At 40.1% G+C, this 27,142-nt stretch overlaps 3 protein-coding genes across 5 annotated transcripts; 2 read left to right on the forward strand and 1 right to left on the reverse strand.

The window, feature by feature from the left end:
• Positions 1 to 21: 21 nt before the first annotated feature.
• LOC122829546 (inositol 1,4,5-trisphosphate receptor-interacting protein) lies at positions 22 to 8,172 on the reverse strand. Of its 2 annotated transcripts, none has more exons than XM_044114199.1 (2): positions 8,162 to 8,172; positions 22 to 2,460 (listed from the first exon to the last, which is right to left on the reverse strand). In XM_044114199.1, exon 2 carries the CDS (start codon positions 2,449 to 2,451, stop codon positions 586 to 588), a length of 1,866 nt encoding a protein of 621 aa, XP_043970134.1. In that variant the 5' UTR covers positions 2,452 to 2,460; positions 8,162 to 8,172; the 3' UTR covers positions 22 to 585. The 2 variants fall into 2 exon arrangements, with proteins under 2 accessions (XP_043970134.1, XP_043970133.1); XM_044114198.1 differs by lacking the exon at positions 8,162 to 8,172 and adding an exon at positions 3,906 to 4,002.
• LOC122829566 (calcium homeostasis modulator protein 1) lies at positions 8,168 to 12,237 on the forward strand. The gene is made up of 2 exons (XM_044114227.1): positions 8,168 to 8,740; positions 10,963 to 12,237. The coding sequence occupies exons 1-2, from the start codon at positions 8,195 to 8,197 to the stop codon at positions 11,470 to 11,472; spliced, it is 1,056 nt and encodes a 351-aa protein (XP_043970162.1). The 5' UTR covers positions 8,168 to 8,194; the 3' UTR covers positions 11,473 to 12,237.
• A 3,966-nt stretch (positions 12,238 to 16,203) lies between these two features.
• zgc:175214 (uncharacterized protein LOC557610 homolog) lies at positions 16,204 to 27,114 on the forward strand. Of its 2 annotated transcripts, XM_044114239.1 has the most exons (8): positions 16,277 to 16,865; positions 17,009 to 17,100; positions 17,276 to 17,653; positions 19,972 to 20,125; positions 22,993 to 23,035; positions 23,862 to 23,903; positions 24,822 to 24,904; positions 26,242 to 27,114. In XM_044114239.1, the coding sequence occupies exons 3-8, from the start codon at positions 17,629 to 17,631 to the stop codon at positions 26,360 to 26,362; spliced, it is 468 nt and encodes a 155-aa protein (XP_043970174.1). In that variant the 5' UTR covers positions 16,277 to 16,865; positions 17,009 to 17,100; positions 17,276 to 17,628; the 3' UTR covers positions 26,363 to 27,114. The 2 variants fall into 2 exon arrangements, with proteins under 2 accessions (XP_043970172.1, XP_043970174.1); XM_044114237.1 differs by having other exon boundaries at positions 16,204 to 17,100.
• The last annotated feature ends 28 nt before the right edge of the window (positions 27,115 to 27,142 follow it).

Raw genomic sequence — 27,142 nt, forward strand, 5'->3', positions numbered from 1 at the left:
ATACAGTTATATCTAAATAGATTAGATCACCAACTAAACATTTTTATTTTAATAATTTGGTTCAAATGTGGATAAGACTGATGTATTTCAAGGCCTTTATCCTCTGTTAATTTAGAGGATTAAGGCTTACAGAAGGTGGAAATGCAAAATTCAGTTGGTCAGGAAATTACCTAATGCATTAAATGTTCCAATTGTGAAATGTTGCTCTACTCTGCACAATCACGGGGAAGACTGAGTTGACAGTAATCCAGCAGACAGATGACTGGACTCTCCACAAGGCCAGTAAGTTACGAAAAGTAACAGCTAAAGAACCTCATTGTTCAGAGTCCTGTAAGCAAGCATGTAAATGAAGAGTTGAGAGGAAGAAAAAAAAGTCACCGTACAAAAAACGGGGACAACAGAAACCTGTGTTGATTCAAGGAGCTGTGTCTGCAGGTGCAAGTCCACTGAGTACGATCAAGTCCAAAGTCAACATAGCAAGTTTCCCTCTGGTTAGGCTCCCTTCTTGTCACCCTGTAATTAAGATGCACCTGCACATACTGTATATGATTATTTGAAAAATTATTTGTCTAACTGTACACAGTTTTAAGCAAAGGATTTTGTGCCAGCCTGAGGTTGAGCAACATATTCATGTATCAACATGTGGGCATTTTGAAACATCTCTTGGAAATGCAGGACACCATTCTTGTATGCACAGTCATCTTCCACAAAGACATGAAACAGGTTCACTGGCTTTGCTCTGCAGATTTCTTTAGGCAGTCCAGTAACCTCAGCCAAAGGGTTGCCAATGAGAATGTGGGCCAGGTGCTTCCTCTTAAGACATTCCTCCACAAAGCTCAGCAGGTCTTGTAGCCTGCAGGTAGCAAAGTTTGGTTGCCACTGCGATATTTTTTTGGCCAGCAGAAGGTGCATTAATGCTATTTTGAAGTGGATGTACTTTACTGCAGTCTTCCCTGTCAGCGCTTCCTGTCTCCTATGAAGGAAGGAGGCAATTTCAAGAATTTGATCACGACAGGAGTTCACAGGGAGGCGTTTGGAGAGATGTTCCAGGAGGCGGTCTTCGTAGACGGAGAGCGACAGCGCCCAGAAAGTGTCCACATCACTGGAGGACCAGGGTGTGATGCAGAAATGAGCTTCTGTGTTGAACTTAACCACCGGCTTCAAACTGAAGTTGATCTTCTTCCCTGACTTGAAGCGAACCACCAGAGCGCCTGGAGCCTCAGCGTAGCTGATGCTGAGCTCAAACTCGTATTTATGTGAGATCTGTGTCCAGGCTTGTTTGACTGTGTTCTGAAACCACCGGGTGATCTTCGATTTTGACAGAAAAGGAGTGTTCTTGCTGCACAGAGGTCCATTGAAAGCATCAGCCACTTTTGTTTTTGCTTTGTCGCTCTCTGAATGTACCAGGCAAACCATGTCGTCTGCATCGGCGGACTGGCAGGGGCAGCCGTTTGGTACTTTCTCTTCTTTCAGGAGTTTTATCTGACCGCAGACTTGCGTGTCCAGCAGCGGATCACTCGCCGGGTTGTTCCAAAGCAGGCAGCGGACGCTATATGGTTTGCATGGAGCAAAATGAACAATGACGTCTCGCTCTTTCACCATCTGAAAGTCCTCAATCAACATGCTGCCGTTGTTTTCACAAACCGTCCTCATGGCCTCCAAGAGGTCATTTGCGAATCCTTCCAAAAAAACCTTCTCCCTCAACATTTTCTCAGCTGAGGCCTGAACACATTGAGCATAAAAGCTCTGCAGAGTTTCAACGTCAGGCAGCGACACTTTAGGAGATCTGCGAGGGGAGATCCTGGTCTCTTCCTGATCTGTTTGGAGATTTCTCTTCAGGTATTTCCTGACGAAGCGCATTATGGAAATGATGGAAAATGTGTTCCAGATGTACCAGAGATAATCGCTTTCCCATTCTGCAATACCTTTCTCTGAGGTTTCGTTTTCTGTCTTGCTGTAGACATGTGAGGCAGGTGAGTCTCGATCTTCTGGGTGGATCGTTGCTCCTTCTGACCTCTCATAATGTCCCTGCAGACTATCTTGTTCTGAGCTCCCACTACTAAAATCTTCTCCCTCCTGATTGTCAAGATTTTCAGTCAGATTCACGGCAGCAGATTTACTTGTCATGTGTCCCACTGGTAATTTGGGATCAAAAGTTCCTCTTTCAGCAACAGCCACATCTGTGTCCAATGGTTCATCTTTGTCATGTTGATTGGACTGATTCTGTTGCTCTGGATTTTTATTTATGTCACCTTGCGGTTCTTTTATTTTGTAACTGACTCGTGCCGATGGTTGGACAAATTTCTCTTCCCCTTCCAGCAGCATCTGCTCGTGCTTTTGCAAATCCTCGTCGACGGCATCGTCCCATTCCTCAACCCCAGGATTATCCCGGGGACACAACAGAAGACCTGCAGCCACCACAAACACTCGCACCAGAGTATCTTGCATCATCTGCGCAGCCTGGGAAGGAATACGGAGGCAGCAATTAGTTCACTTTCAAATACAGCTCAAATATCTTTACCTTTTAATTTACTTCATGACAACCCCAAACACATTATTTGGTGAGAATATGATATTGGGGGTTTCAAAAATATGTATTTTAAATAATCGGAAAAGTGTGGATTTCTCCTCTGGTTCTCTGAGTCAATACTTCGTAGACTTACATAAAGTTAAATATAACCTTCAAGGTAGCAGTTGTGTGCCAAAATATTATTGTATCAATCAAATCACAGCAGGTTTTATTTGTATGCTGCCCAATTACATCAATGTGAGAAGGTGTTAAACATTTTATTTTAACGAGTATTCATTAAATACATACAGCTACTGGTTAATATTTTTAGCTGTTTGTAAACCACTAAAATGTTTACAAACATAATACAAACATTATTAAATGTATCAATAATGTTTTATTAATACATTCTGGCAGAGATCGACCCTTTGTGGACATTCATGATTTTGATATGGCTCACAATGAAGATGTGCTGCTATGTTAACATTTTTCTCCATTCTTATTTTCAAAGTAGCTCAAGCTTAGTCAGATTGTGTGGAAAAAGTCTGTGAATATTCATGTTCAAATTTGTCCAAATATTACAGTTATATTTAGAATTGGACCATCAAGCTGTTCCACTGTAGCTTTGGCTGCATGCTTAAGATGATTGTCCTTCTGGAAGGCAAACCTCTACCCCAACCTGCAGCCTATAACAGGTTTCCTTCCCCATCTTTCTATCAACTCTGGCTAGTTAGCCTGTCTTGATGAAGACAAGCATTCATCATTTAGCATAGTGCTGCTAAAACATTGTTTTATAGTGCGCATGATGTGTTCAGGGTGTAAGTTTTCCACCACATGCAGCATTCTGTAGATTCCACCCAGGTGGAATGTTTACTAACTAGCTGACTTTTGAATGTGGTTGGTTGCACAAGATTTTATTTAGGGGCAGGAAAGTAACAAACTTCCCTGCCCTTCAGGGTGCTGAGTACATATGCACACAAGAGTTTTATAGTGTAAAAAAGAAAAAAAAATTAAATCATTCATCATTTTTCATGGGCAGACTTTGTGTTTTTGTCTACCACACAAAAATCACCAAGAAGTCAAATGAAGTTTGCAATGTAACAAAATGTGGAAAAAGCTCAGGAGAAATAAATACTTTTGTAAGGCATAAGTCAAAATTGTAAAAAATAAAATAAAAAGAAAGAATTTTTTGTAACTGCATTCTAGTTTTCTAAGAAAAATATGCTGCTGGTAAGTTTTACAACGATGCATTGCCAAAGAGGGAAAAAAGTAACTTCCTGAACCTGCTGAAGCAATTCTGAATTTATCTCTTTATTATGTCCTGATGGGTGTTTTCAAATCAAGCATGAGGCTTTATTATGTAGAAAACACGTCAAATATAAATAATCATACACACCTGAATGAGAGAATGTTTATCTCAGCAGTAGGGTGTCCCGGTAATATGTGAAAAGGTACAAAGGAGGAAACGACCTTATGCTGCCACTTGCTCTGAGATCTCTTCCTATTTTAGTCGAAGGTTCAACTTACTTCCTGCTCACGCAACCCCATGTGTTCTGCTTCGACACTTTCCTGTGCAATATGCACAAGTAAAAGGTTCGAGCTGACTTCCTGAAACTGCCTACTCATTTCACATTCAGTGCCAAATGTACTGCAGATGATGCAGCTACATAGGCTGAAACCAGAAGTTTTCATGCACTGTTTAAAAACTCAACTTTTTTTTCTGTGTTTATGACATAAAGGAATTTCTTTCCTGTTTTTGATTAGTTTGGATGACTAAAACTATCTCTGCTTGCTAAATGTCGAAAGAACCTGTTCAAGTTCGAAGAGTACAGATTGAGGGATTTAAACAATTCACAGTTGACCACAGTTTGTAAACTAAAACAATGAAAGTGAAAAAGACGTTGAGTTTTCAGCCAGGAAATGAAAGTTTGGGCACAAATGGATCTTCTAATGACAACAACGATTCTAATCGTGGCCATCAAAAAGCCCTGATCAGTTTGATAAGATTTGTGGGCAGGTGTGAGCCAATAAGCTGGCCTATAAACGTGACTCAGTTACAGCAGTTCTTGAGAAATGGGGCAAATTTACAGCAAACATTAGAAACTTAGAACATTAGACCCTTGCCACATAGTTTTAAGAGGCAAATCTAATACAAAGAAAATTGAAGTTAAATCCAAATTTCTCTCATTATTCTGGCATTTAGAAAAGAGAAAATAGCTTTGGTACTCCAGGCCATACTAAAACAGAAAAAGTTTAGTCTGTTGCAATCTTAGACAGTGAGAAAACTGGGTCATGTTTCTTTTTAAACAGAGTAAATATATGTCCGGTTTCAACTATATGCAAATGCAACGACTCCACAGCAGCCTGCAGAGATGATGCCAAATAATGACATTTTCTGTCATTGAAAGGTACCAAAACTGTCTAAAAGTGTTTCAAATTTAAATAGAAAACTTAGGATTTTTGCTGTTGTTTTTGATCTAATACTAATCCAACCAGTAGATGAGTATCTGAAGCTCATATTGAGAATTTATCTAAAACAATGTAGTCTTTCTAAACAATATCTCCCTGTAAACACTATGAAATAGTAATTCCAGTTTTGTTACTATTCACAGTCACAATAACCAATCAATTTTTAAGCCGTAAAAAAGCTGTGAGAAGTTTGGATCAAAAATCTGTTAAATCCAATCATCTGTAAAATCTGAAAAACGTCTAAAACTATATTTTTATAGTTGATTAAATGTATGTTATCTAACTGATTTTGAAACTTATTGCGGGCTGTGTTCCAGAGATAGAAAAAATTACTTCACTATCAACTACAGGAGGCTTTAAGGAGAACTGGTATCAGATAATGTATTTCAGCAACATGCAAAACATATTTTAAACAAACTAATTTTTTCAAGTAATAAAACGTAACTACTGGTTAGCTTGACAATTTTCATAATTTCAGTTTGAGTTATTTGAATAAATGCTATGGCTTTGTGTTTCCTCCGTATTATTGGTGGTTATAAAAAAGTTTTGTTGTATTTCTGGTGTTAAAGATTTACCTTAATATATTAACAGGCGGTGAGCCTTTGTCGTCTTTGACTAGAGTGTCAATGGAAAGGAGGCGTTTCTTAATGCAGCACTGTTCGCATTACATAAAATCAGTGTACACAAATCTTTGACTCAGAGAAATAATTTTCCTGTTGTTGACAATCGGTATCAGGTTGCAGACTGAAGTGTATTAAATGGCTAGTGTTCATGAACAGTGGAGTGAACCGCTGCCTTTTATCTTCTTGTAGGCTTAAAACTGGTTTGTCAAGCTTCAATTCATTTTGTGGATCCATATATATTGAAACTCCTGTGTGATATATATACATATATAAACTATTTCAACCTTGTTCACGCTCATTTCTTCTCCAAGCAATTGGAAACAGATTCACCCTTCACCTATGTGACTGCAACCAAATTTTCCATCCAGAGCCACAGATATTTGAATGGTTTGAACGTTTGTTTGCATGTCTGGCTCGTTGTAGCGATGCAGGAACAATCCAGGCACTCTCACTGATGGGATTTATTGGATTGACACAGAAACACTTTGCTTTTCATATAATAATGCAGAATATAAAGTGAGAAGGGGGTTGAAATAAAGAGTGTAAGATATTCACAGGCTTCATTAGGTTTGCTTGTGAGAAAATATATTTTCTCAAATCGCTGCAACACAGTGAAGGGAGGGGCTTGATGACAGGAGCTTAGCTCAGATTTGAGTATCACCGGAGAATCACCTCTCAGTCAGCCAGGTGCATATGTACGCTGCGTACAAACGGAGATGCAAGACACCACCTATGGACATTATGGTTATATGACAACTTTATCTTTTCAGCTGTTTATCCAAGTCTAAATAACAAGGTAAGTGTGAAGTTAATATGAGAACAATATCTATGAATATGTGTACCATCAACATGTTCAACTAAATCTCTGTCTTCAACTTTGTTGTTGGATAAGTAAATTACAAATATTTTATAGATAAATTGTAAATAGTTGCTGCATCTTCTTTCTGTCTGGTGAAATCCAGCAATGCTTCTCAGCCAAAATGTATTTTCTGTTACTATTAAGTCTGCGGATATAAACAAAACTTTAAATCTCCTACTTGTTTCTTCTTAATAAAAAAATATAATAGCTCTTGTAATCACTTTGCACTCAGATATTATTATCTGGTTGATAGAACATTTACTAGCCTTTTTATTAGGTACACCTGACCATTTACCGTGTAACACAAATCTTGAATCAGCCTATCACACGTCGGCGGCTCAGTGAGTTTAGGCACGTCAATGTTGTGAAGACGAATGTTGAAACCAAGTGGCTTTGAACGTAGCGTAAATGTTTGTGCCAGATGGACACAAACATCTCTCAGGTTTACAGACAACAAAAGAGAGACTATCCAGTGAGGAGAAGCTGTCTGGATGAAAATGTGTTGCTGATGTCAGAGAAGAACAGTCAGACTGGTTCAACCCTTACAAAAAAATCCCATGAAAATCACATGTGATCACATGTGGTTCACGCAAATTTTACATGTGAATGATGTGAATCACATGTGAAAGCACATGAATATGTGTGATTTTGGAATGTTTTGTGGTAAAATCACATGTGATTCACACATTTCCATGTGATTCACATGTGATCACATGAAAATCATATGTGATCACATGTGATTTTTTGTGTGATTTTCACATGTGATCACATGTGGAAATGTGTGATTCACATGTGATTTTACCACAAAACATTCCAAAATCACACGTATTCATGTGCTTTCACATGTGATTCACATCATTTACATGTAAAATTTGTGTGAACCACATGTGATTTTCATGGGATTTTTTTGTAAGGGAAGATGATTGAAAAGGAACAGTAGCTTACATAACCACTCATTACAAACAAGATTTTACAAACACCATCATTGAGTGTATCACACTTGAAGCCCTCGGACCACAAGACCAAACCAGGTGCCACTCCTGCCAGCTACCATCAGCAAACCGAGGCCACAGATTTCACGTTTCCCAAACCTGAACAATGGACAGATTGGTAAAACAGTGGTTTGATGAGCCTTGATTTTGGCTGTGAGATTTAGATGTTATTGTCAGAATAGGGTGTAGCCAACATAAAGGAGGATCCATCTTGCCTTGTATCACTGCTTCAGCCTTGTGGTGGTGGCATAAAAGTATGGGCAATTGTTCTTGGCAAACATTGGGCCCATTAGTACCAGCTGAGTATCGCTGAAATGTCACAGCCGATGTGAAGAAACCAAACTGGTTTCTTGAGCAGAACAACTAGTCCACTGTACCCTAATGGCCTTCAGAGTCATCAGATCACAATTAATTAGTGCAAATTTTAGATGTGGTAGAACAAAGAGCTCCACATCATCAATACAAAGCTGAGAAATCAGCAGCAACTCCATCAGGCTATCAGGTCAATATGGATCAAAATCTCAGAAGAACGTCACTGACACCTCATTAAATATTATTGAACATTATTAAAAATCTAACTTAGCATCAACTTAGGTTTTTTTTTTTTTTTTTTTGAAAGAGGTTCAAACTACTGTTTTTCATTTCAAATGAGAAGTGCTGTCTATCTAACAATCCTTCTTAAACAGTCTTTTTACAGAAATTTCAGTACCTGTAAGCCAAAGCGTCCACCACATCCCACACAATGGATAAGTTTCGTATGATGTTCCAGTTCCTCCAGTCCAACCAGGAGTCTTTCATGAATGGGATTTGTGGCATCATGGCATTAGCAAGTGCCCAGATGTACTCTGCCTTTGAGTTCAGCTGCCCCTGTATGCCAGAATACAACTACACCTACGGTATCGGGCTTCTCGTCGTCCCTCCCATATGGTTCTTTTTGTTGGGCTTTGTCTTGAACAATAATGTGTCGGTGCTCGCCGAGGAGTGGAAAAGACCCACAGGGAGCCGGACGAAGGATCCAACAATCCTGCGCTACATGTTTTGTTCAATCACCCAGAGATCGTTGATCGCCCCGGCTTTATGGGTGTCGGTCACCCTCATGGACGGGAAGAGCTTCCTCTGCGCTTTCAGCATCAACTTGGATATTGAAAAGTTTGGGAATTCCAGCTTTGTTAAAGGGATGTCGGAGACAGAGAAGATCCGACTGTTGGCCAGAATCCCCTGCAAAGACCTGTTTGAGCATCAGGAAATAAGAGTGGCAGCAACACGGTACATCAAGTGTATATCACAGGTATGCCTAGTTGTTTTTACTTTTTCTCAGGATAAAACACAAGAAGAAGTAACATGAGGTTAATTTGCCAGGCAAATCAGATATATGATTTTTTAAAAATCACAAGGTTGTTATTTTGAGGTCCCTGAAGTAAATAAAGTAAAAATCTGTTTATTTAACACCGTTCAAAACATGAAACCACAAAATGGATAATCAAAAAAAAAAAAATCAACAGAAAATCATTCTTATTATTATTTTCAAAAATACCACTTGAAATTGGAAGCCCAGCTGGGAATGTCTGAGCCAAAGTCAAAGTGTAACAGAATGTTCCCTAAGACTTAACACAAGACATAAAAGGTGCAAGAGTTTCCATATTCTGATGTACAATTGATGTGCATGATTTTGTTGGCATAGTTCAATAAGAATTTTCATCCCTCCAACTTTTTTAAGCAGTCAAAGCACTGATGACGGACATGCAACTTAAACCTCTTTCAAGTCAAAACTTCACAATAAAGACACAACCACAGAACTCCCATTATGGATCCCATTGCCTTTTCACAGAAAACCTAAAGCCCAGGACACACAAGTCTAGGCATTCACACAAATAAAATGCATAAGTTATGTGTTCCTGATTTACCCCCTTTAGGACGTAGATATCTGTCACAATCCTCACACAGATGTGCAAATAGTGAATGCACTCCTTCAATACAAGAACAATGTTGTGAGTCGTTATCTGCATCAGGTTGTTCTGCTGAACATATTGCTCAGGTCAGGTACATTGATTTAAAAAAAAGACATCTCTAAATTACTGACAGCTATGGTTGCCAGAATTTTATATGTTAAATTCTGGTAACCACATCTGCTGGTATTTCACCATAAGTTAGTTGGGTTTTTTTTTTTTACAGTGTAGAGTCTGGAGGATGGTCTGGTGGCTTTGTCCATGAACTAAACAGCTGCTGCCGCTGTGCGTTGTCTAAAATCACTACATCATTATACAGTACAGCTTTGAGTGTTCCCCAAAGCTGTATAAATTCCCTCACAGATCATACAGGATTGGGTTTAATACTGGTGGATTGACTTTTAACCTTCCTATTCTGTGTATGGAAACCTTTGGTTGATTTTCAGGTGCAAACATGTGTAGATCATAAAACAAACTTGTGTCTAAAAACGGAGTTTAAGAAACCTCATGAGGTATGAAAATGATCTGCAATTGATCGTCCTCTGCTCAGAATGTGCCAGAGACCGGGAATGTACAGCAGAAATAAGAAAGGCCCTAAAGCAGAACTTAAAGGTACACCATAAGGAAGTGGACTTGGTGAAGATATGCAATATGAAGCAGCAACAGAAAAAGAATAATTCAGAAGATATAATAAAATGTTGAAGGGTGGCGACTGAGATATTAACTACTTTGTCTCTTCGTTGAGTAAATACTGCAATTGAGAACAAGTCATTTTGTGCCCACTTAACATTTGTGTATTATGCTATTTCACGTAATAATTAAGTGTAATGATGAATTATTCCTGTTAATTTTAATACTCAAATCTCCTGTATAATCAAATTTACTTATAAATAATAACCTGTTTTCAATGATTGTGGTTCTCATCCCTACATCGGTGTCAACTGAAATGTAAGAACTAGGACAAATTATGGCTCCAGATCAAACTAAAATCACTCAGTGTCCTCCTGCTGGTAAACAAATAATATTTACAACTCATAAAACCACATTTCCTTTTAGTAAACTATGAGCAGATTGTATAAACCTATTTCTATCCTCAGTTGTCAACGCAGATACAAAATATCCCTAAGGAAGGTAAGAAGACAATTCCTGATTGAACAAGAAAAGTCATAAAAAATGTTAAATGGTGGCACCATGACATTACCTGCACCCTCCTTGTTTGCAGTGAGATTATTTTACCTCTAATATTCTTCACAGGTTACATTTACTTTTGTGATGTTTTTTTTTTTTCTACAAGTCTCCAAATGTGTTATCCATGAAAATGAGACCTATTTCACGCCTCCCATAAAACACCCACGCTGTTGTTTAGGTCTCTGAGTAGCCTGGGGGCAAAAATGCAGGCTCAGAAGTCCCATATCTTGCAAATGAAGTGTTTGTAACATAAATGAAGTTGCTGAGCTGTGAAGGTTGCAGGAAGCCTGTTAAATGTGTTATTTCCACTTTACCAAGTGGAAATCTATCACAAGCAAATGCAGTCTCTTAATCTAAAAACCTCGCCCCCTTACAGGCATGCGGGTGGATTTTTCTCCTCATGATGACCTTCACCGCCTTCCTCATCCGGGCCATCAGACCGTGCTTCACCCAAGCCGCTTTCCTCAAAACCAAATACTGGTCCCATTACATCGACATTGAGCGCAAGATGTTTGATGAGACCTGCAAGGAGCATGCGAAGAGCTTCGCCAAAGTGTGCATCCAGCAGTACTTTGAGAACATCAGCGGAGAGATGCAGAGCCTCCACCGCCATCGCTCCGGGAAGGACGACAACGGCGACGAAGACGAGGACAAGAGAAGTGACGAAGACAAGCTGCTGGGCATCAGGGCCCAGGACGACATGAACAAGGTCTTGTGGAACTGGCACACGTGTAAGCCGGCGCTGGCGCTGAGGAAGGACCAGATGGACGGTGAAAACAATAGCAAGCTGAACGGGAAGATAAACGAGGGATTTAATGGCTTCGCAAACGGACACGCCCACGAGACCAAAAAAAGGGAATGGGCCGTGTATTACAGTAAGGTTTGAAGAAAACTGAGTTAAAACGCTTACGAATTAGCTCTCAGTCACTCACTGTGTTCCAGAGATGTAGCCTTCATTTTGTTTCCTCGTCTTAGAGGTTAAAGAAAAAAGACTTTGTTACTCTGACAAAGTCTGCAATCATTGCCCATCTCTTTATATTTTGCTTCCATTCAGTTAAACTTTTTTTTTTCTTTGTTTAAAGTTACATTGGCCAATATTTCTTGCAGATTTCCGAAGGCTTTTCAGAGCTTTTCTTTCTAATTTTACTGTTTCCTCCATCATTTAATTTCTTTTGCTACGCTGCGTCACTCTGACCTATGAATTATGTAAGACATCTAAATGACAAAGATCAGAGAACTTAACATACAATCAGTTTTAAATTGGCTCTGACTCACTTAAAATGGCATTTAAGTATTAGCAAAGGGATTTCTGAGATCAACTCTTTGTGTTCAAGGACTGAACCTAAAGGCAGGAACCAAAAAGGAAATTCTCAGAGTGGCCTTTAGAAATCCTAAGGACCTATTTGATCAACTTTGAGAAAATAACTTGTTCTTTTAGAGAGAACATATAATGCATATTGGACATGTGCACAACTCTGACATAATCTTAATTCAATGCACAATTTCTAAAATTGTAGCTTTTATCAATTGTTGTGCCACTTCCGTCAGGACAAGTAGCTCCTGCTAATTTTCAACACTAAATATCCATCCATTTTCTGTTCACCCTTGTCCCCAATGGGGTCAGGAGGGTTGCTGGTGCCAATCTCCAGCTCAGTTTCCAGGTGAGAGGCGGGGTTCACCCTGGACAGGTCGCCAGACAGGACGCACAACCATGCACACACACACTCACACCTAGGGAGAATTTAGAGAGACCAATTAGCCTGACAGTCATGTTTTTGTACTGTGGGAGGAAGCCGGAGAACCCGGAGAGAACCCACCATGCACAGGGAGAACATGCAAACTCCATGCAGAAAGACCCCGGGCTGACGACTGACTGTATGGCTGTCATTAAAATGTCCATACCGGTGTGGGTTACAGTGAAGCAGCTGAATTCAACATCACTTTGTCAGCTGTAAGCAGACGTTACACAATAACACTTAAATGACATATGTTCCCGGATGTAGTGATACTGTGTACGCCTTTTTCTTCTGAGTTGGAAATCCTGCATTGTAACTTTATCAACTTCAAAGCAAATGTAAAGTTTATGCAAAAACAAAAGAATGTGGCTGCCAGAACATTTACAAGTGAGAATGAAAACAAGGTCAAGATTTGCATGTCATTTACTCATTGTGGGGTTTTTTTGTTGTTGTTGTTGTTGTTGTCAGTGACACTCTTGTACAACTTCACACAGAAGGAGGACTTTTCTTTCTTTCTTTTTTTTGTACACCTGTTATTGGAAGTGTTGTTTAAAGCCCCTTTTAACATGTCAACAGTGGCGGCTGACTATGCTTATCTGAGTAAACTCAGGAAGTTGTTGATTCAATGTTGTTCTCTTGAAAACCATATTTCACAGCAGTGCATGCTATTTCTAAAACCACCAACCTGTTGCCGTCTGGCAAGTTCAGCCTGCAGACTTGGAACGAGCAACAATGCATGTAGTGTGTTTAGCTGTGCATTTAGTCATCCGTCCAGATGACCCGGCTGTCCTCATAGGTAACGCCGTTGCACTGTAAAAATCAGCGTGTGTCACCGACAAACTACTGGAGAAGGTGATGACATGAAATTATATTTGTTATCAGAATGTTGCTACATTTTACTGAAATGAAACAAAATGACTAATGTTTGGGCCACCGTTGTTTTTCCTGCTCTTCCTACCCCGTCTGGGGCCAAGTTTGGGTTTGATTTGTCTTCCTCGCACATCAGGTCCTGATTGACAGCATTTTCGCTGCCATGGTTTTTTAATAATGTTATGTTGCAAACTCCAAGTAGCAATGCAAACCAACCACATTGTACTCTTCCATTTTTACGTGGAAGGAACATGTTCACAAAGAGAGACGGTTTAGTAATACTTGTAGCATCTTATTGAATAAGATGCAACCTGTCAGAATCGCTAATAATTGGTTTGTACCTGCAGCTTCCACTACATGCTGTAAGTGCAGGACTCATACTGGGTATTGAACCTGGGGGTGGCACAGATATTTTCAAAGTCAGGATTGTATCTTCATAGGGAATTGTTGTTAGATTTTCAAATCTAATGCATAAAACTGAGCATCAGGATGACGGCACAAAATTTTGCTGGATTAAGAATGTTTTAATGAAGATTTTAAAGGAGCTGAGAACCTAAAAACAGCAGTTATTCATTGCTTTGGTTTCTCTGGATTGAAGTTGGTCAAATCAAGATCATTTCTTCCAGCAACATTATTAATGGCGAAGCAGATATTTAGGCTTGAAGTAAGGTTTTAATTGATTAAAATAAGGTTTTACTTCATTTGAGTTCATCCAATTAATACCCTAGATTCAATAGGACACTTTAACCTAAACGTAGATCTCAGAGAATTACTGAGCAATATATCAACGTATAAATTCACACCAGCATCAACGTCAGCAATGAGGGCATTTATAGGCAACAGGTTTAACATAGATAATGTGTTTATTCAACAGGTTTAACATAGATAATGTGTTTATTCAACAGGTGTAACAGGTAATTTGTTTATTCAACAGGTTTAACATAGATAATGTGTTTATTCAACAGGTGTAACAGGTAATGTGTTTATTCAACAGGTGTAACATAAATAATGTGTTTATTCAACAGGTTTAACATAAATAATGTGTTTATTCAACAGGTTTAACATAAATAATGTGTTTATTCAACAGGTGTAACATAAATAATGTGTTTATTCAACAGGTGTAACAGGTAATGTGTTTATTCAACAGGTGTAACATAAATAATGTGTTTATTCAACAGGTGTAACAGGTAATTTGTTTATTCAACAGGTTTAACATAGATAATGTGTTTATTCAACAGGTTTAACATAAATAATGTGTTTATTCAACAGGTGTAACATAAATAATGTGTTTATTCAACAGGTGTAACATAAATAATGTGTTTATTCAACAGGTTTAATATAGATAATGTATTTATTCACAACTGGATATGCTAGTAATGCTTATGCTAATACTGTCAAAGAAATTGGTGAAAATACATCAGCCATGTACACAATATCAGGGTTTTTTTTTTTTTAAGAACTGCAGCTCAGCCGGCTGTTGCAGGAACTAAGAAAAGTCAATAAAGGGTTAATCTGATTTTCTTTCAATTAGCTGTTCTAAATCCACAGTAGTATAATATTCTTGTCAGCCCACAAATGTGCAAAAGAAAACATTTTTCTCTACTTACTCTGAGCTTATTGTTAGGGTGAACATTAGAGGTTAAGGTGTCAAAAGCCTCAGAACGCTGAGTCAGATGCTTCTCCCAGAAACAGCAGTTTAAAACGACGATTAAAAACAAAGGGGAGAGTTCAAATTTCTTCATTAATTTTAGCCTCATGGCAACAATTCAGTCAGAAAATTGTCTGAATTGGGTTCTCCACTGAAGTGTCGCTGTTTTATTAAAGCTAGATGAAATTAGCTCACAAGACAAGTTGAAACAAGATGTGGGGTTCTTAAGGCAACAATCTCTGTTCAGTATATAACTACCCACAACCATCTCTAAACCGTAGAAGATCAAATACGGTCCAGCTCTGTTATAAAAAAAAAATGGCCCTGCAGCTTCTCACAGACAGGGAGTTCAAAAGCAGATGTAAACTTTGGCTTTGTTAGCAGCTGTTAGCTGGTGGTGCTATTTTCAAAACTGTTTCTGTCTGTCACTGTCACAGCTTCTTTTTTTATACAGAGTACAAAAAATGCTGCCACAGTTGCAACAAACCCAAGGGCTAAATCTCAGACTCCACAGACATTGACTGTCAACTTTACAGCAGGAAAGAAGCATCCCCGCCCCCTGCAAAGAGCTGAACAAGATGTTGATTTAATTCATGTTAATGCAATGTTTAGAGTTGTGGTCGCTCAGTTCCTCCACTGCCATTGCTAAAACTATAGGCAGACTTCAATTCCAAACCAGCGCTTAAAATCGACTTCATCGATCGCAACTTCTCCTTCAGTGTGCTGATTGGTCCGTTTTAAATGCTACCAGAGAAATCCAAGTCAATGGGAGAAATTCAGACGGAGCAGTGAAGGCCTAATTTTTAAGTTCACACCACGTATTTTACCAGTGTGTGAGAGGTGAAGGGGGAGGGAGGTGTTGGAAATGCCATGCATCCCACTGACTCTTCTTTCCGTCCCTCCTTCCATACCCTCCCTCCATGCCCCCTGGGGATTAATGGAGCAGCCCTCCCCTTGACCATCTCCTTGCCCAGCAGCTGTTCTCCTCAGCGGATTGGCAGCCAGGCCTGCTGGTGTGGGGGTGTGTCCAGCTTGTGATTTTCTGCCTGCATTTTTTTTTTATTAATATCTTTTCATAAATTCTCCCCAGTGCTTAAGATTTATGTTTATTTAATACCTTTTTTTTTTTTTTTTGTTAAGGCAGATTTCGTTTCTTTCCTACCTGACCTCCATTTCACACACACTGCTTTGTTTTGGTTGTCAGGACATCAGCCATGCGCGTATCATTGGGCTCCCTTGACTTTGCTGCAAGTCTCTCTCTCTTTCACTCACACACACACACGCACACACACACACACACACACACGCACACACACACACACACACACACACACACATGCATGGGAGTGTATGGAGGAGGGAGAGTGGTGGAGGGGTGGACAAGAAACGCGCAAACGCACGCACGCACGCACGCACGTCGTGCTCGCAGGCGCCCCCATTCGTCAACGTCTGTCTCATTCTGGCTGGCCTCCTCCTGCAGATTGGAGGACGGAGGCTGCGAGGGAGGGCTGTCGGAGAAGAGAGTTGCGAGGCAAAACGGCTGGTCACATGAGCAGAGATCTGTTTACAAACCCGAAGCAGAGCAGCAAGAGAGAGGAGCGAGGGAGAGGAAAGAAGGGGGGGAAAAAAGGCAAACTGCAGGCACCATTATGGACTGAAAAAAAAGGAGCAAAGAGGGGGAGAAGCCTGCCATGACAAAGCCAGCTGGAGGTGTGAGAGGCTAACAAACACACTCCGCCTTTGTCTCAGATTTTTTTTTTCTTCTTTCCGTCTTTTCTTAATCGAAGGAGCAGATGGTTAGAGGGAGAGTAGGATCCCCCTCCCTACGCACAAACAAAACACACGCACGTATCTTCTCCGAGTGTCACACAAACACACAGCAGCTATAGAGGACTGCTGGTGACTGCATGGAGCTGTCCTCACTTTGTTTGCTCTTGGAGAAGGAGAACATCGCTGCCTTCGTCGCCGAGGAGGAGCGCCGACTGCAAGATCGGAGGACTGGAGGAAGAGGAGACCGGAGAGGGGGTGAGACTTGTGAAAATCCGCTGTTAGAAAGAGCTGCTTTATAGGAGGAAGACAACAGCGCAGATTAATGTTGGATTATTGCCTTCGTTGAGGGTTGAGGATTTGTTCATTTTAACGCTGGATGTCATTGTAACTGGTGAGAGGCTGTGGTGTTGGGGTGGAGAGAGGAGACGACACCGCAAAGTGACGCAAAGTGAAGTCAAGGAGGCTCTTTCCTCTTCTCCCTGTTAGAAATGTGAGTATTTCCTGTTTGCAAGCTGCTTGTTGTTTATGATTCAGTGAGGTCTTGGCTTTTTTTTTTTTTTTTACAATAACAAGTCCTCACTCGTTTCACCAGGCCTCTGCTCCTGTATGTTCTCAGCCATGTTTCTTTGTTTTCTTCTTCTCTCTCCTTTGGTGACATCATTCAGAAACATCTGAGGTCCCCAGACCCAAATCTTCGCCGCCTCAACTCAACCCAGAGTAGTTAATCCAGATTTGGGAGAATGCTGTGCAGCCCAGACTGCTGAGCCAACAACAACAACAACAACAACAACAACAAAAAGGAACCACACCTCCCGAGGATTTCTGGAATCTGAAAATCTCCCATGACTTGTTTCTGAAGGAGCTAACGCAAAGATCCAGGTCAGGGAGGGAAACCTTTGCTAAGAAAGAAACAAGTTACGGCATCTGAGCCTCCGGATCCACTGCTTCTGGCGTTTCTCCAGTCTCTTCTCCTGACAGGGCCCTGAATTCACTGCTGCCTCCTTGGGAGTCGAATTTCATGCAACCATTCCAATGGTGTAACGGTAAGTGAGTGGATTTCACCGCCGACCAGTAAATACACGCGAGGTGGTGGCAGTCTGCAGACTTGACTGACGAGATTGAAACAAAGCAGGAAGTAATATGCGTGTGATAAAGCTGAATTCAAGGATATTGTAAACCTCTCTTGTTATTTTCTGGTACCCGTTGTCTCAGGTTGCACACTGCAGGTCAGCTGGCTGAGAAAAACAAAACAAAAGAAAAACTAACAGACAGACACATTTGGCTGTTTGGAAATATGTTCAGTGGCAAAAACACCCTAAGAAACTTTAATGGTCACGTTGTGGAAACCAAAAGAGCGTCGTTGGTAGCTCTTATAAAACTAATGTTATTTTAAAACTAAAGTTGGAAAACATCAGAACCGCATGTCACACACTGTACATCCGTTTCAAACTGCGTAAGGCAGCGGACTACAGGCTAGCCGCCCGCCTGATTAACTGGGTCATATCAGCTTGACTTGGTCCAGTTATCCGTACACCAGCTGCTAAAGCCACGCCAAATCAAACCAAACCAGTCCAAACCTTCACACCGTTCACATGGATTAACCCTTAAAATATAACCTTGACATGTTTGTCCCTAAGAACACAAAATATCCTCTCCCCCAAATCTGCTGTAAAAATATTAAACATTGATATTTTTCCCACTTTATATGTCCGATAATCTCAAACTAATCACTTAGTGTTTTGTGTACACGCAGTGTATATTCGTTTAAAACTGCGTAATGTCTGACGCTCCCTTCGGATGTCCCTACTTGACCCCGTGCCCTCATAAATCTCCTAACCCGCCTTGTGCCATGGCAAACTCACCCCCCCTGCCCGCTGCCTGCAAGCTGGACCCATTCCCTCACTGTGAAGAGCGACACATGGTCACTTAGAGGCTGGCAAACAGCATCCTGTACAGCAAATTAATAGGAACACATGTGGTCTGTGGAAGTGGGGCTTCCTCCTCTATGGTTTGACCAAATGGTGCTTTTTTTTTGTTCCCCTGAGAGTACGTTCTGTTTAGCACACCCCCACTTCCTCGGCAACAAATCCCAACCACACGGCCTCCCCCACACGCTCTGACACACACACACGCACACACACACACACACACACACGCCTGCACTCACACTCTGCCAGTCATCTCGGAAGATTCTGTGGAACAGATGGTGTCGTGACAGAAGTGCTGTCCATCCTTCATGTTTGTCTTGTTCACAGGCAATTAACGCTCAATCCTGCGAGCGCCTCGGTTGCCACCGCAGTGCCAGGCGCAGCTCCCCGGACACACCTGCGTGTTGCGTTTAAACCCACAAGACGTTTTGTACCCGTCAGCACCAAGAGGACGGGGATCTGTTGTTGGCGGACTCTGGTGTTTTAGGTTTTAGGCTGATTTGTTAATTTATCGTCTCTGCGCTGTTAATGTTGTGTTCTTTCAGGAGGGCTTTGAGATTCTCTGGTAAATTCGATGAGAAACTATCTTTTTTCTTCATTGAAATGCCAGATCAGGGCCGATGCTAGAGGTGTGCTTATTTTGGTATCGATCTGATGGGGCCGGTATTCCCGACCCCATTACTCATTATCTAGGTATTATATCAAACTTCTGACCGTTGTGAGTTCTCCTTTGTATTACTTTGTTAAAGCCCAACTAATACTTTAGTTTAAACTTGTGTGTATTGTTTTATAGATTGAGAATAATTCAAATAAAAATCTTCTTTGCGGTTCAGTTGAGAAACTAAAATGCCAGAATAAATAAAAATTTCAAGCAGGAATCTGAAACTAAAGTGTCGATCTTATCACACTGATATTGTAACAAGGCCTGGTATTGATATTATCGATATTGTGGATCGATTTGCTCACTTATACCAGAACCGACTTTTCAATAAACCATGTTGCTCGGATGTAAACAATCTGTATTGTGAACCACAAATCACTAACTATGTGCTATGTTTACAATGAATACATTGTAAATGGTCATAACAATTAACAACATAATCACAGTTTTGCTGTATTTCCAATAATGTGACTCTATTATGGGTTTTGTAATCCAAATATGGTGTGGCTCACTTTAGAAACACAAAAGGAGCTTCTCACAAAGATTGTGAGGAAAAAGTTGCTGCAGAAAGCATGTTTATTCCCGTGTTTCTGTTGATAAAGGCAACAAAATGTCAGTTTTAATACAGTAAACATATGCAGAAGCAAATTTGTAAAAAGTAACATAGTAGGTTGCAGTTACTCATTTGAAACGACAAAAGAACAAGGGAAAGCTTCGGCGTCATAAACGCACCGAGTGACAAACTTGTGCATTTGAACGCTCTTCTTGGCAGGATGCCTTTGTGGTTTGAGTTTTCATCGCTCTGAACACTACTGCAGCATGACGTCTGACATCTACCACCTCCCCCTCAACATCTATGTCATCGTCCTGGGCATCGGCCTCTTCGTCTTCATGCTCAGCCTCATCTTCTGCTGCTACCTTTTCAGGTAAGGTCCTTCGTCCAGTAGCTGGGACAAAAATCAGACTTAAAATAGATTTGGATTTTATATCCATTTTAGAACGGATATAAATCTCACTCTCCACTAGAATTAAAACCTGCTATTTTACGTTTGTAACACTTTCTTCAAACAAGCAGCAGGGGAATCGGGTTCGTTTGTTACTCGTTAGCAAATTACGTCTCACCAACTCTGCAGGTGGATTTGCATCAACTTAGCAAGTTGAGACCTTTCACCTCGTCCTTTGATGTTCAGCCACATCCCTGCTGCCTCGGTTTTCTCGCTTTCTGCGCACACCTGCGTTACTTTCAGACGGAGCAGGGTGCTGCTGTCTGTGAAAGCCACTAAGCGACACCTGTCCGGCCCCAGAGAGCAGAAAGACAAAGCTGGCGACAAATTTGATGAGGAGGAAGCCAGGCCAAAAAAAAAGATATTAGAGAAGTATTAAAGAAACAAACAAAAAATAAAACAAAAAAACAATTGCTGTATATAAACTAGTTCTGTGACTGTTTCTCAATATGTTTATGCACAAACGACACCCTTCATTTATTGGCACCGCTGGTAGCTGAATAAAGAACTTTACTTATTATCTTTTTGCATAAAAAACAGTAACTTCCTCATATTTATTCATTAAAAACAAAACATTCCACAAACAGAACTATTTATTTTTAGTGATCATCTGTGCAACATTTATCAGCATCCCAGACATTCCAGCGTATTAAATACAGGCATAATTTACCCTTTTTTTGGGGGGGGGGACCATTCTGAAGGTCTCCAGACTCTAAATTGTGTTTTCCCAATTTGTTTTCCCTGCTGGCATAAAAATGTGACATGATGAGAGATTGCCGTTTCTCTTATCCACCCCAGAACAGGAGATACAAGACAACATGCCATACTAGTTATCTTCAAAAACTCAGATAAAAGACATTTGCTTAGGTGTGTGGGCGCCACATTACTAGCATGAAAGTTGCTAGTGTTTGACTTTGGGGTTCTTTGCCACACGGCGTCCTGTGTGGATTCTTTCTGGGTATTCAGGCTTCCTCACACAGTTCAAAAATATCCATGTTAGGTTAATCGGTCTTTTATGCCCTTAGTTATGAGTGTGTGCGTGTGTGTGTGTGTGTGCATGCTATAAATTTACCTGGAACTGCTAATCAGATGAGACCTACGTTGAGCTTGTTCAGAATAAACTATCTCAGTCTGGTCTGAGAAAAATGTCTGATTTGCTTGACTTGGAATTGGTTTAGTGTCTGAAATCTTTCCCAAAATCATTACTGAAGCCCATTTTACATTTGCAAAACCCGTTGACTAAGAACTACATGAGCACACTAATACTAGGCGGTTTGGTAATTAGACATGCAGAAAAAAAGAGCTCCATGTTCTTGTTTAGAAATTGAGGAAGTTTACTAACGCCACAAGCACCTAGTGGCCATCATCTGAATTACATTTTTACTCTCAATTTTCTTTCTACCTAAAAATAACTGCGTAGTACATCCTATATAAGCATTTATTTTTTATTTTAAATGATTATAAAGGGAAATGGCATTGTGATGGGACCAATTTCTCAAATGCTGGTGTGTTCCTGATCTGGAAATGAGACCCAACAATAACTGTGATCCAGTTAGGAGGGAAAAGCAGTGGGATGTTAAAGCTGTTGTTCTCCATGATCAGATAAAAAAAAGAAAAAAAACTTTCCATTTAATGTGTTTTAACAGTGTAGCTGCTTTTTCAAAGACGGGCTGAACACCACTATGACTTCTGCCTTTTCTTCTGCTAGTGCTACGTTTTCTATATACAGCAGCCATATTGGGCTTTGAGATCAGCGGTGGTGAGAAGCTTCCAGCCTTCTGTGGAGGAATTTCATTTAGCTTGACTTGAGAATTCAGAGTTTCCGATCTGAGCACAGCATTACCTCATCTTTCCTTTCACTACCTACTTCAAAACAGATGCTTAACCTCTGGAACGTTCTCCAGACCCAGAACCGACAAGATTTGCTGGCAAAAGATGTGCAAAAGACCTACAAGTTCAAAGGCAAACAGACAAATATTCAACTTTTTGATATGAATATTAAAGGTTTTTTTTCTCCTTTACGTATGTTAAAAAATAATCGGTTTTGAAAAAATCATAAGTGACATAATGATTAGTATTCCCTATTTTAATATGTGGCACTATAACTCCCCCATAATCTCTATTCTCTTTACTTGTGCCCCTGGAAAACGGAAAGCCGTGGATTACTGAAGGGGAATTTCCTGAAACCTCTTAATAAACTCCAAAAAAAAAAAAAAAAAAAAAAAAGCATAAAAAATGGGCTCAGTAATATTTATTTAGAAATTGATTCTTACATAAATTGGGTCACTGGTGATTTTGTTGAAATATTTATTCTTTACATGGGATTCCTACAAAATAAATGACTCAACTTGAAGGTTTTGCTCAATATTTTTAGCAAATAGTCAGACTACTGCAAAATATAAAACTCTAAAGGCTTTTGATACAGCTTTACGAGGAGAACCAACAAATACGCCTTTTAATTGACAGCTTGTATTGTAACACTCGCCCCACTTTCCTCCTTTTGACGAGCAGGATGATAGAAGTGGGGAAAGTCTGTCCGGGTGAAACCCAACACCAACCCTACCTACATCTTTAATCAACGCATGACGGCTGATCTCTTCTGCTTTTAACTTTATTACAGAGCTTCTGAACAAGCCCCATGAATTGACAATTAGCCTTGCGATTTACGTCCGCTTTGACTGAACCAAACACGTTTCAGTGTAAACCTGTCATATTTGAAGCCCGTTTCTCCCCTTATGCAGTTGTCACTGTGCAGACGGCAGCGTTATCCTCTCTTGTGTCTCCCTCAGGTTAAAACAGCAAGGAACCAGGGAGCAGTTCAGCTACAACGAGGTACGTTGCACCTGTACCCGTCACTGTGAGGGACTGTGTAACACAAGGATGTACGGCTACAACTGGCGATTATATCAGTAATCGATTACTATGACGGTTAATCGGATAAAAAATTGGCACATTCTGCAGATTTTGTCATTTAATTGCTTAAGCCTTTTTTTCTTCTTAAATGTTAGAAATAAAGCTCCAAATAGACAGTTTAATTCTGTTTTCAGCAAGAAAATAAACATTTTATTCCCTAAAGTGCAACATTGTCGCATTCCTTAAGCGAATGCTTGATCAGTTATTGCAGAGGATGGGTCTGCAGGAAAAAAAAAACAAAATCCTTCCAACATCAACATGTGAAAAGCTCAGCTGAAAAAGTTAAATGTACCATTTAAGGAGTCCTGAGTAGAACCTATTTACAAAAACAGGGCTATTTATTAATTTTTTTGTACAGTTTTAGCTTAATTGCTGCACTGACTCTGTTGTTTCTTCATCAAACTTCCTATTTTTGAATCTGCATATTCCAGTTAGCGATTAATCAATTACTGAATTAGTCAATTGTTTCAGCCCTACAAGGTTTCTGAAGGATGTTATAAATTCGTGGAAGTCCACCGTGTTGCACTTTTTATAGATGGCCTTGACTCCACCTGTGTGTCAGTATTTACTCGCTGGTTTTTTATGAACTGTGTGAAAGAGGTAAAAGGAAGGGACTGTGTGAGGAAAAACTTTCTTGGCTCTCTGCATTAAGCTCGTGGCTCCTGCACTGGGAGAATGAACTGGAAGAATAGGAAGAGCTTTAAAGGAAATATCCAACATTTTCTCCTCACTCTCTTCACTGCAGGTGGTGCTGAAAGGAGCCAGCAAGAAGCTGAGCCTTCTCGGAGTGAGTCCCTTTTTCTGTAAAAGCTTGATTATTATTTTTTTTCTTCTTTTTTGAACAAGGACATTTTATTTTAGCCAGAATACTTTTCCACAAGAGCTCAGATGGTAAATTATGAGCTGGGTGTGTTTGTTTAGTCGGGTTAACTCAATCAGCTTTTCCTTTCAGGCGTGATTAGTTGGCCGTACTGCATTAATTAGGGTGGAGATGCCTTTAAATAAGGTCAATTTGAGCGCATCTGCACAAGCGTCACACGTGTGACTGTTACAATGACAGCAGTGCACATACATACAGCCATTTTCGACCAATTAGAATATTATTAAAACATTCCTTGATTTTAGTCACTCCAGTCACTAAGTGAAATTATTACACACACGCTGGTGTTTTCAAGCTGCTATTTCTGTTAATTGGAGTGATTTTCCACTTACTGCTAATGACAACCTTTAAGGCTATGACATCATCTGAGATCAATAAAAAAAACATTTCAGCATAGAAATGTATAATAGGTATTTAAAATGTATTTTCAGTTTAATTAGGGAAACGAATTAACAGAATAATTTTGATTCCCAAAATACAGAAAAATTTAACAATTTTGAATTGTCTTTAAATTCGAGCCTCAACTAGATGCTTGGAGAAAGCACATTTCTGTTTTTATGGGAAGCATTTTATTATTATTATTTGTGTCCAACTGGTCTTGTTGCTTGGAAACAAAGCAAGATAGCAATTTCTCAACAACGGCCTATTTGTTCATTAGAGATAAATTAAATTACCGTGAAATGAGAAAAACAAATGACTCGCTGGTTCGAAGGAGACAACCGGGCCGTTCAAGAACTGAAGTACACGATGCTCTCCGTGGCACTCTGAGGAACGTTTTGTCCTTCTTTTGCCTTAAACTAAGCCGCTCTGTTTCTGTTGATGTAGCAAACCTGCGCCGTGTGCCTGGAAGAATTCAGGACCCGAGACGAACTGGGCGTGTGTCCGTGCTCACATGCATTTCACAAGAAGTGAGTGTTGCTGAGCTCTAAAGGCTTCTGGAGAGATTAGCGCCATTCTCGGTTGTAAGAAGAGAATTTGTGTTTTCAGAATGCTTTCTACACTTATAGTCAAGTTTCATTGATTCAGTAAAAGCTGATTTGAGTGCATCAAAGTCGGCTTTTCAGGTAGACATGGTTCTACAATTTGTATTGTTCTTAAACTGCAGTTTGGGAAAATTAGTCCAAGGGTCACTAATAGCTCCTGGGCCGCTCTTTGGACACCCCTGACTTATGTGATGTCATCTGTCAGATCTGTTTGCATTTCCATTCCCCTAATAAGCAGAGACTCCTGTCTGTTTCTGAGCTGAGATAAGCTGAATCTTTCTGACAACTAAAATATGTCAGATCCTCATTTTCTACGGTTTAGCCTTCTCTTCATTGGAAGGCTAAACCGTTATAAGACGAACAAACCGGTGGAACAACATAATTTTCTCATACAGCACACTTCTGCTGAAACTTTGATCTCTATCTTGGCCTCAGCATTTTCATTTCATGATTGGGTAATAACTGGCAATAGAGCGTGACTAGTTAAATATTTAATATTTATAACATAGTTGTAACTATTCTTTTTGTAATCGATTACTCTGTCAATTATTCTATTGATTATTCTGCCTGGATTTGGGGAAGAAAAGGCACATTCTGCAGATTTTTCATTTAACCAGTTAATCGTTATTTTTATACACTATTAGAAATACATTAAAAGACAGAAATTATTAATTTCCCTTTTTAAACACAATACACATTTTATTGCCTAAGATGCATTTCTTTACTAAACACTAATAATTCTTTATTTTCTGATTAACCTATTAATAAATGGATGTTCTTAATTGATTTTTTTTGTACTGAATTTGTACCAGGTGAAGCTAAAGGTGAAACACCTGAGGAGTTCTGGGTAGAACATATTTACAAAGAAAGTTTTTATCTTAAATGCAAAATTTATATATTTTCTGTGCAGTTTCAAGTACTGGTCTTAGGGAGTTGTTCTTTTGGCAATTTTCTTCCTTTTTTTTTTTTAGTCCGTATGCAAATGATTAATTGATTACTAAATTAGTTGATGATCATATCAATAATCGATTAATCGCGATTAATTGTTTCCAAGGGGCGGAAATTTGTAGACACAGAGTGTATGTACATTTTTGATCAAAACTATGCAAGAAAAAATATTTACCCACTTAAATTCCAGTGCCATATTGGCATTGCTTGTTTTTGCTTCTATCTCGATATTCCATTTAAATGCCTTTTCTTCATCTCTTGAACGGAACGAACTGCTGCAGTAAACACACTGCTCCTGCGTTTCCTCCTCCCAGGTGCCTGCTCAAGTGGCTGGAGATCCGCAGCGTGTGCCCCATGTGCAACAAGCCCATCCTGCGGCTCCACTCCGACGCCCCGCAGGGCGCCGAGGGGCCCATGGATCCAGAGGAGGTGTGAGACAACCGGGGGGAAGAGAAAGACCCGTTCCCCCTCTCAGAAAACACCCACATTAAATACACTAAAGATGGCGAACATCTCAGAAGGTAACAAGTGGTAACCATCCCTAAGCTGGGGCTCTGCTGGAGAGTTTCGAGCGACGCGGCTCAGCTGGGAATTGAGACATCGACGACAGCGCCGCCATGTTTGATCGGATCAGTCAGAGAGAGAGACCGGATGAGTAGGATTATTTCCATAAAAAAAAAAAAAAAAAAAGTTCCTAGTTCTGCTTCCATGTTGCACTGTAACACAGCTACAAAAACAGCAGCGGCAGGAGAGAGAGAGAGAGAGAGAGAGAGAGAGAGAGCTGGATTATCAGGACGAGTAGAGCAGCACTGCCAGCGACTAACATCACCACAGGCACGGAGCGGGACGTCCCAGAATCAGTCCGAATACTTTCTCTACTTTCTCAGGGGTGTTTGTTACCAATGCAGCCAGCACAACCCATGTCAGTTACCATAGAAACCCAGTGCCACATATGCATCTCAAGTACTGCCAGTGAAGGCGAGACGCCCCAGCAGCCAGAGTTCACCACAACATCTGGCTGAGGCTGGAAGAAAATCCCCCCGACGATTTCAGTAGGAACTGATTGTGACCCCGTCCTCCTTTAACACAGGACTCTTAGAAAACTAGTCTTGCCTGTATGTATTGTGTGTAAAAGTCTCCCTATATGATGTTATTTTGTATTTTAAATAAAGTGTCATGTAATGTCACGGTGTTGGATTTATTAAAAAAACAAAA

Source organism: Gambusia affinis, linkage group LG04, assembly GCF_019740435.1.
Source record: "Gambusia affinis linkage group LG04, SWU_Gaff_1.0, whole genome shotgun sequence".
In the NCBI taxonomy this organism is placed as follows: domain Eukaryota; kingdom Metazoa; phylum Chordata; class Actinopteri; order Cyprinodontiformes; family Poeciliidae; genus Gambusia; species Gambusia affinis.